The sequence below is a fragment of the Sciurus carolinensis genome, chromosome 13 (genome assembly GCF_902686445.1).
Source record: "Sciurus carolinensis chromosome 13, mSciCar1.2, whole genome shotgun sequence".
Classification (NCBI taxonomy): Eukaryota; Metazoa; Chordata; class Mammalia; order Rodentia; family Sciuridae; genus Sciurus; species Sciurus carolinensis.
In genome coordinates this window covers 68,871,581-68,881,593 of record NC_062225.1, presented here as the reverse complement: position 1 = coordinate 68,881,593, position 10,013 = coordinate 68,871,581, and the positions used below count along the sequence as shown (strand labels likewise).

The 10,013-nt window shown below is 40.6% G+C and overlaps 1 protein-coding gene and 1 pseudogene across 1 annotated transcript in view; both read left to right on the top strand.

Moving 5' to 3' along the window:
• The first annotated feature begins 290 nt into the window (after positions 1-290).
• On the top strand, positions 291-947 carry LOC124962902 (39S ribosomal protein L11, mitochondrial-like; annotated as a pseudogene).
• Positions 948-4,085: 3,138 nt separating this feature from the next.
• Positions 4,086-10,013, top strand: part of Yipf4 (Yip1 domain family member 4) — a 26,732-nt gene continuing 20,804 nt past the window's right edge. The window contains exon 1 of the mRNA XM_047522928.1: positions 4,086-4,401. Within this exon, the coding sequence (XP_047378884.1) occupies positions 4,323-4,401 (79 nt within the window). The 5' untranslated portion in view covers positions 4,086-4,322. The remainder of the gene's footprint in view (positions 4,402-10,013) is intronic.

Genomic DNA, 10,013 nt, shown 5'->3' with positions numbered 1-10,013 from the left:
TAATTTCCTAAGAGCAACCAGAAAGCAAGATAGTGGAATATCTTCAATGTGCTGAGAAAAAATAACCTCTTGTTCCATAATGATATCTTCTTAAAACAGTCACAAAACAAGACCATTTGTAGATAAAACAGAGATTTTTTTTTTCCCACCAATATACCCAACCTAAATGAAACCCTAACGGATTTTCTTTAGGCAGAAGAAAGTGAAAACTTGTGGATGAAAGAATAAAGAGAGCTAAAAGTGGTTTGAAAAATATAAATAGATATTGACTTTACAAAACATAATACCTGGGTCAGTGGGGTGTTTCTATCAACCAGTTCTGCAACGAATTAAACTGGAGGACAAAGGACATCAAAGAAGAGGGGCTGGGGAGATAGCTCAGCAGGTAGAGTGCTTGCCTTGCAAGCATAAGGCCCTGGGTTCAATCCCCAGCACCGCAAAAAAAAAGAAAAAAAAGAAAAAAGGACATCAAAGAAGGCATTCCCCTGCCCACGAGGGTTTTTGTGAAGCCTGACAGGACATTTGAAATCAAGATTGGACAACCTATTCTTTCCTACTTCTTGAAAGCAGCTGCTGGGATTGAGAAGGGGGCCCAGCAGACCAGTGAGGGCCAGAGTGGGCACCCGAGATCCTGGGTCTCTGGAAGAAAGCACCTCAAGAGCTGCTTGTTCCTTCCTCCCAGGGAAAGAAGTGGCAGGCGTGGTGACTTTGAAGCACATACATGAGATTGCCCATGTCTAGGCTCAGGATGATGCCTTCGCCCTGCAGGATGTACCCCTGTCCTCTGTCGACGCTCCATCATTGGCTCTGCCCGATCCCTGGGCATCCGTGTGGTAAAGGACCTCAATGCAGGAGAGCTGGCAGCTTTCCAGAAGGAGCGAGCTGAATTTCTGGCTGTTCAGAAAGAGGCAGATTCGGCAGCCCAGGCAGAAGCTGCCAAGAAGTGACCCTTGCCCTCTACACTGGAAGGGTCTGAAGGAAGCAACTGAAAGGGGTTCAGCAAGAAGGCTGTGCTTAGGGGAAGGAAAGGAGTGTGTTTTCCTGACTTCAAATGATGTGTTTATAAACATCCTTTGTTGCAAAAAAAAAAAAAAAAGTAAATGTACCAGTGACTACAAAAAGTGTCAACTCAATAATCAATTTAAAAGGCTAGTTTCTTTTTTAAGGCTAATGTTGCTGCACTAGAAAAAATAAGACACTGTTTACAAAAAGACATGTGGCTGGGCACAGTGGCACACACCCGTAATCCCAGTAACTTGGGAGGCTGAGGCACAAGGACCAAACATTTGAGGCCAGCCTCAACAACTTAGCAAGGCCCTAAGAAATTTAGTGAGACCCTGTATTAAAATAAAAAATGAAAAGGGTTGGTTTTGTAGCCCAGTGGTAAAACACCTCTGGGATCAATCCATACTACCATTAAAAAAAAAAAAAAGACATCTAGATTTTTAAGGATACAGAAAAATTAAAATGAAAAGATGGGAAGATGGGGAAGATGACCTCCTTTCCCAGTTATCCTATTTTAAATTGCAACTCATCCTATTTCCTTTCCTGGCCAATCCTTCCTAGATTGCTTCTCATCATACTCTTTCTGGGTAGTCTCATCCATACTCATTGAACTAATTGACTACCACGCTGTATCTCCACTTCAGAATTCTACCCACAGCACTGATTCTTATGAGCTAAAGAATAAATTGGTAGTGCAACCTACTTTTTGTTAAACTTATTTTTATTTTTATTTTTTTGGGTATCGGGGATTGGACTCAAGGGCACTCAACCACTGAGCCACAACCCCAGTCGTATTTTGTATTTTATTTAGAGACAGGGCTGACTTTGAACTCGAGATCCTTCTGCCTCAGCCTCCCGGGTGGCTGGGATTACAGGTGTGCACCACCCAGCCCGGTATCTTAAATTTATGATGCTCATAACTCTCCTCTCTCACCAGTCCAGCTCCTCTTCTTCTGTTTCCACACTTCATAACACAAACACCCAAACACCTAGGCTCCTTCCTATTCTATTCTTCACTTGCAATCTCTTGCAATTGATCATTAAATCCTGTAGATGATGATGATGATGAAGATGATGATGAATATTTTTGTATTGGGGATTGAACCCAGGGGCACTTTACCACTAGCTATTTCCCCAACCCTTTTTATTTTTCATTATGATACAGGTTTTCACGAAGTTGCTGATGCTGATCCCAAACTTCAGATCTTGCTGCTTCAGTCTTCTGGGTAGCAGGATCACAAACATGTGCCACCACATCCAGCCAATCCTGTAGATTCTTAACCATAAAGTCTCTCATATCAATTTCCTCTTTCCATCCCAGAGCTGTAACCCCAAATCCAAGAATTACTTATATAGGGCTAAATGTCTTCATACAAGTCTCTACTCTCTAAATCAAAATATTTCCAATGTGGAAATTTTAAGAATTCTAAAAGGCATATCTAAGTATATCACTCTCATGCTTTAAATTCTTTGATGGGTTCATCATTTCCACACACAAAAAAACTAACCTCTGTAGAAACAGCACGCAAGATATTTCATCATCTCCTTTATACCTATTTGTTGAATCTCATCTGCAGCCATTCTTTCCCATGAAACCTAAACTCCAAGAAATGGAATGAGTTCCAGTTGCCCAGGTCCTGGAAATTATCTCTGGAATGCTATGATCCGGGCTGCCAACTTCCCACACCTCTTCGCCTGTGCATTTTTGCTCATCTTTTTAAAAATTATATATATATATATATATATATATATATATATATATATATATATAAAATACATATATATGAACACAATACCTTTATTTTTAATGTGGTATTGAGGATCGAAGCCAGGGCCTCACACATGCTATAGGAGTGCTCTACCACTGAGCCACAACCCCAGTCCAATTTTTACTCATCTTTTAAGTACCAAGTTGTTACATCTTGTGAGAAAAACGTTCTCAGCGAGGTGGAGTACACCTGCAATCCCAGCAACTCGAGAGGCTGAGGCAGGAGGATCTCAAGTCCAAAGCTAGCCTTAGCAACTTAGTGATGCTCTAAACAACTTAGTTGGACCCTGTCCTCAAAGTAAATAATAAAAAGGTTTGGGAACATGGCTCAGTGTTTAACCCACCCCCTGGGTTCACTCCCCAGTACCAAACAAACAATTAATGGACATGCATTGCCATTGCGCTATGCTGATCCATTGTGTATTTCTCTAAGCCTTTTTTTTATAATATATCCACACACCCTCTCTTCCAATTAGAAGCCACATTTATGCAGCTTGGATTTAAATTTTATTTTATTTATTTGAACATTTAAAAAAATGTAGGTGTATTTGTAAACTTTGGTAAGTTTACCAACGGGTTCTTTTAGTGAAAAGAGCACTTTGAAGAAGCCAGGAAACTTAGGTACCGTCCTAATTCTATCACTACCTTTCCTGCTCTCTCTGGCCTCAGAGAGTTGCTTCCCTCAATAAACTGGCTGGACTACAGCCCTAGCCTCTAGGCGGCAATTTACAGTCTAATCGTTGTGTAAGTGGGGGTGGGGGTCATGGGGACTGAACCCAGGGCTTCGCACATGCTAGGCAAGAGCTCAACCACTGAACTACATCTCCAGTCCTATTTATTTTGAGACAGGGTCCTGCCAATTGCCCAATGTTGGCCTCGAACTTGGGATCCTCCTGCCTCAGCCTCCGAGTAGTTGGGGTTATAGATGTAGACCACCGCGCCCGGGTCCTTCTCTTCTTTTTAATTATTACAGTTATCTGCTTTTCTTATATTACAGGTGAAGAAATCTAGGCTCTGAGATGATATATAAAATTACTCAAGATCCTACACAATGAATTCATGACGAAAGGCAACTGCGGAACCTTGATCCAAGGCGAGGAGAGGAACTCTAGAAACCCGCCTAGTTCTAAGAGGCTTTAACCCACATACACAAAGATATCTGGAAAAGATGGGACAACAGAGAGTGAACTTCCGGTCCCGAGTAAGCTTCCGGAATCAACAACAGAAAGGCCCAATCAGATGCTTTCTCCGGGAGCCAATAGGAGAGCACATTACAAAGAGCCAATCCGCGCGGCTCTGTCACTGTTATGGTCCTGTCAGGGCGCCGGCGTCGTGGTGCTTGGGCGGTCGCCACCGGGAGGACTTTGGTGGGGCAGTCTCGGGCAGCCCGGCGGCCCGCTGCGCTCGTCTTGGGCCTCTGTCCCAACCTGCACCTCTCGGCTCGCAGGCCGCACCGTAGCGCGAGCGTGCGGGTCCGCGTCGTTGCGGCCTTGGGACCGGGGCCCAGCTGCAGCCTCCTCCACCGCAGCGGGCTCGGAGGGGCGGCGAGATGCAGCCGCCGGGCCCGCCCCCGGCGTATGCCCCCGCTAACGGGGACTTCACCTTTGTCTCCTCAGCAGACGCGGAAGGTGAGGCTGTGCCCGGGTAGGGCGTGTCCCCGGAGGCCGCCGGGGCCGGCGCGGTGGGGTCTTTCTGTGCGCAGGCGGTGGTGGCCGGGTGGGGAGGGACAGGAAGCGGACGGCCGGTGAATCCAGCCCTCCGCTCCTGCCGGGCCTTCAAGAGGCCCCGAGTGGCCGAGCCAGGGTGCCGGGACCTGTCTCAACGTCCAGGCGCTCGGTCACCCCAGCTTTACCCGCACCGCCTGGTGGCAGGGTTTTGGGGTGGCTTAGTCACCTCGAGCGGACCCATGGAGCCCTAAGGTTTTTATTTCTGGAATTACTCAGAAAAGGGGCGGTTAGATCGGCCAAAGAGAGAGGACGAGAAGAAACTAGATCTGTATTCTTCTGTTATTCATCAACAGGAAACATTTTTGCTGGCGTTAGATTTGGCGCTGTCCATACAAATTTCCCTCAAGGACTTCGTGGTTTTTATTGAATTTGATAATCGGGCCTGGGTCCCAGTTTTCCTCCCATTTTATAGTGTTTGACCTCAGTATTCAGAAAAGTGTACCCATGTACGCTTGAAACCCCGTGTAACTCGACTAGATTTCCCTAACAGCCCTTGCAGATTTCCTTGTAGTGTTGGAGAAAGCCCTTTTTACAGCCCAGGAAAATGTTTTTGTTTTCTCATTTCCTTGTAACTTGAATCTTCCTCTGTTAGTCATTTTCAACTTCTACTTTTATAAGACGTTGTATGTTTTCATCGATCAGACTTACTAACTCATAGGAAAAATAAATTAGTTTTAGCTATAGAAAATTTCAATCTAGAGAGAAAATCTAAATTTTCCTTAGAAGTCTGATTTCTCAGTCAATATAACTTTTTCGTTTTGTTTTGTGTTTCGTTTTGTATTCCTTGTGTTGCTGTTTGAGTGGCATTGTTTTAAAAGTATAGTAATGATTATGATTTTAAAAGCAAAATAATTTTTTTGTTTGTTTGGTACCAGGGATTGAACACAGGGGTGCTTAACCACTGAACCATAACCCCGGGAGCCCCCCTTTTTTCATATTTTATTTTGAGATAAATTCTTGCTACGTTGCCTAGGGCCTCACTAAATTGCTGAGACTGACTTTGAACTTGTGATTCTCCTGCCTCAGCCTCCCGAGCCACCGAGATTACAGGCCACGCACCTGACTAAAAGTAAAATAAATTTGTATCTATCATAGGGAGCACAACTGATACATTCCTTTTATATTGGAACAACCCGAACTGTTTAAACTTGTTTCGTCTACATTTTGGTAGAATAATTGCTTAGGGAGGAGTATCTATTTTAATTTCCCTGACTTTAAAAAAAAAAAAATGTCTCTATTGATTATTAGAACCTGGTTTTCATTCAGACTCATGTATCTATTTGTGTGTGTGCATATGTATATTTTTTCATGTCCTTCCTTCCCCAAGGAATTGCCTTTCTTAAATTCATCTAAGCCATATAATAGAATAACATATCTAGGCTACTCATTGAATTCATAATCTAAGAAACCTGAAATAGGTAAAATTCTTAAGGTTGATGAAAGCTTCTCTATAGGTTCTCCAAGGAAATATATTTGTGTGTGTGTGATACATATGTGTGTATATGTACATTCATGTATATAATAACATTGTATAGTTTAAACTTACAGAATATTTTAAGCATACTACTCTTGATTTTTATAAGAATCCCAATGAGCTTTTGATTCCTGTATTTTATAAAGAAACTGAAACTTAGGTTTAGTAACTTCTACATGATGGCTCTGGAATGAAGAACTAGTCTTCTATCAACTCACGTTTCTTTCCACCAAACCATAATGCCTCTTACATGTTTATAGATTGAATAGTAGTGCATCTGAAGTACAGAAGAGTCCTGAGTTTGCATCCTGGCTTTACCATATCTATGTGATCTTGACCAAGTTACTTAACCTGTTTCCTCATAAACAGATTGGGAATAATAGTACCCAAGAGCTAAAAAATTTTGGAGATATTAGAGCACTTAGTACTATATCTGGCAGAGTTACATATTCAACATGTAAGTAATGATGCTGCTACTTGGTATTAAGTATCCTAAGACATATTTTTTATTTATTTATTTATTTATTCATTTATTCATTTATTTATTTATTTATTTTTGGGTGCTGGGGATACGAACCCAGGGCCTTGTGCTTGCAAGGCAAGCATTCTACTGACTGAGCTATCTCCCCAGCCCCTTATTTTTTATTATTTTCCAATATAAATATTTTACTCTCCAGCTCCAAGGGTTTTCTCTGGTTCCCACATGTCATATGAATTCCTTTTTTTTTTAGATTGAATCTATGTTTGCCCAGGCTAGACTTGATTTCTAGGCTTGAGCAGTTCTCCTACCTTAGCCTCTTGAGTACCATACCTAGCTAAAAGTGTCTTATTTTTAATGATACCTGTCCTTACTAATTTGTCCACACGTGGCCTTTATTCTAGAACATGACTTGGTATTTTCTCTCCATATATATATATATATATATATATATATCCTGGTCTTTGTACTTTAAATGTCTTTCCTCTTTTTGTCCCAATTTAATATTTAAGACTGAATTCTAACGTTCCTTCATTGGTAAAACCTTGCTTAACTATCCTCAGAAACAGAAATTTTCCTAATATTTTCTGTATACTAGTATCTGCCTAGAACCGAAAATATGTCACAAAAGTATTGTTCAATTAATAAATCATTTTTGCTTTTCTTTATATGTCATTTCATTGATAGGAATATAAAATTTAGGTGGTATAACTAAAATGTAGTAGGTTTATAACTAGAGACTTTGGCAAAAATTCCAACTCTTAGAGTAACTATGTGATAATGGATAAGTTACGTACCTTCTGTAAGCTTCCATTTTTGTCCCCGTAAAATGAAAAGCACACTTATAAGCAAGCTTGTGTGTGTGTGAGATGCTGGGGATTGAACCCAGGGGCACTCTACACTGACTTTTTTTTTTTTTTTTTTTAGACAGCGTCTCCCTAAGTTGCCAGGGTTAGTCTCAAACTTGTCATCCTGCTGTATCAGCCTCCCAAGTAGCTGGGATTATAGGCATGTACCACCACACCTGACTAAAAAGTAAGATTCTTAAGTTCAAATTAAAAGAACATAAGTTGTTTGTGAATGAGTCAATAAGTAAATGAATAAATAGGGAAATCTATAGTGAATATTCAAATCTGTGTTATAAAAATACATCCCAAAGCAATAATGAAATGCATGTGTAGTGGGCATGGTGGTACAAGCCTGTAATCCCAGCAACTTGGGAGTCCGAAGCAGGAGGATCCCAAATTCGAGGCTAACCTTAGCAACTTAGTGAGACCCTGAGAAGCTTAGTGAGACCTTGTCTCAAAATAAAAAACAAAAAAGGAGCTAGGGATGTGGGTCATGGTTGAATACCTCTGGGTTCAGTCCCAAGTACCAAGAATAAAGAAAAGAAATGCATGTATATAAAAGCAAAAATGTAATGGTTTCATTATATATATATATATATATATATGTATATATACATACATGAAGTATATGTAGAAGTCCTTAAGGCAAATCCTTTGCCTTCACTTTTTACCAGAGAAGCAATTCTGTGTCTGGATTATGTCTACAGATCAGCAGCATTGGCATTACCTGGTTCTTAGTAATGCAGAATCTCCCCTAATCATACGTTATATTTTAACAAGGTTCCCTGGTGAGTCATAAACACATTGAGCTTGAAAAGCACTGGTTTTGGATATCATAAAAGATCAGAAGAGGAGGAAATTATTTTTAACTAAAGGTTCAGGAAAAATTTAATGGAGGTGATATTTTGACAAACTTTGAAGGACAATTGATGTTTTTACAGGATGGAGGGAGTATCTCCATGTGCAAGAGACCACATATAAGGAATTTCCTGCTAATGAGAAATGGTCCAAGAAGATAGATAAAGATTTCAGTGTATACAATATACAGTATAAAAAGTATTATACAAGCCAGGCATGGTCATACATGCCTGTAATCCCAGCAACTTGGCAAACTGTAACAGAAAGATTTCAAGTTCAAGACCAGCCTCAGCAACTGAGCAAGGCCCTGATCAATTCAATGAGACCCTGTGTCAAAATTTTTTAAAAGGGGTGGTGGGTGGTGGTGGCTGGAGATGTGACTCAATGGTTAAGTGTCCCTGGGTTAAATTCCTGATTGAAAAAAAAAAAAAAAAGTGTGATACAAAGGAGGAAGTGTCAACTGCAGGAAATGATCAAGAAGGTTTGCAGAGACAGATGAGTTGTATTTTGACAGATACATAGGAGTTCTTTGGATAAAAAAAGGTGGAAGAGCATTCACCTAAGGACTGTTTAAGGACCAGGCATGGTGGGACATGCCTGCAATCCCAGCAACTTGAAAGACAGGCAGGAGAATCTCAAATTCAAGACCAACATGGGCAACTTAGGGAGACCCTGTCTGAAGTTAAAAGGAGGGAGGCTGGGGATGTAGTTCAGTGATAGAGGACCTATGGATTCAATCCTTAGTACTACCCCCCAAAAAAGTAAAGGCGGGAAGAAGAAGCAACTGTGGTAATTAAAGATCTCCTTGGGGTTAGCTGCTGTGCTTTACTCTTTGCCCACTGCCTAACATGAGCGTAGAGCATAGCAGCTCTGTAAATGTTGAAAATATGAATGACTATATGATACCTTTTTTTTCAGTTATTGATGGACCTTTATTATTTATTTATTTATATGCAGTGCTGAGAATTGAACCCACTGTCTCACACATAGTAGGCAAGTGCTCTACCACTGAGCTACAACTTCTGTCCCTGTGATACTTTTGGATTAAAAGTGCTGTGCTACATACTGAAGACAATACTAATTCAGCAGAAATACAATGAATAGAGCATATGAACAGAAACAAAGATATTCTATTAATGGGGGGGGGCACCAGGGATTGAATTTAGGGACACATAACCCTGAGCCACATCCCCAGCCCTTTTTATTTTTTGTTAGGTGTGTGCCACTGTACCTCGCTAAATATCTTTGTTTCTAAACTGAAACACTGATCTTTTCTCCGAATCATAAAGGAAATCTTTCTTCCTTTCCTAGAATAAATCTTCAACTGGGGATGTAGCTCAGTGGTAGAATGCTTGTTTAGTATTTTGAAGGACCTGGGTTCAACCTCTAGTACCACAAAACAAAAAACACAAGCCTAGGATAAACCTTTACTAGTTCTTTGATTCCCATCTCTCCTTACCTCTTTTGGCATCTTTCTTTTCTGTATTTTTCTCTTTAACATTTTTTCTCTCCTGTTTCTTCCATCTCTACTATTATTCACAGATCCCTTCCTCATTAAGAAATCCTTTAATTAAATCTACTTCACCAGTTTCTTATTTTCACAGCTAAACTATCTCAGTTATTTCCTGTTTCCTCAGCATCTAATGGTCTCTACAACTCTGCTGTATCAGCATTTGCTTTCTATCATATCATCTATAGAAGTATCTTTGCACTATTAACCAGAGTGGAAATGGTTCCTTGATAACACAAATTTGGTAAATAATATGTCAAGCTAAGTTAAGCCAATGTCCTTAATATGAGGTTCTTAGAGCCTTTAATATGCCATTATTGATTATGAAACCCTAAGTCTCATATG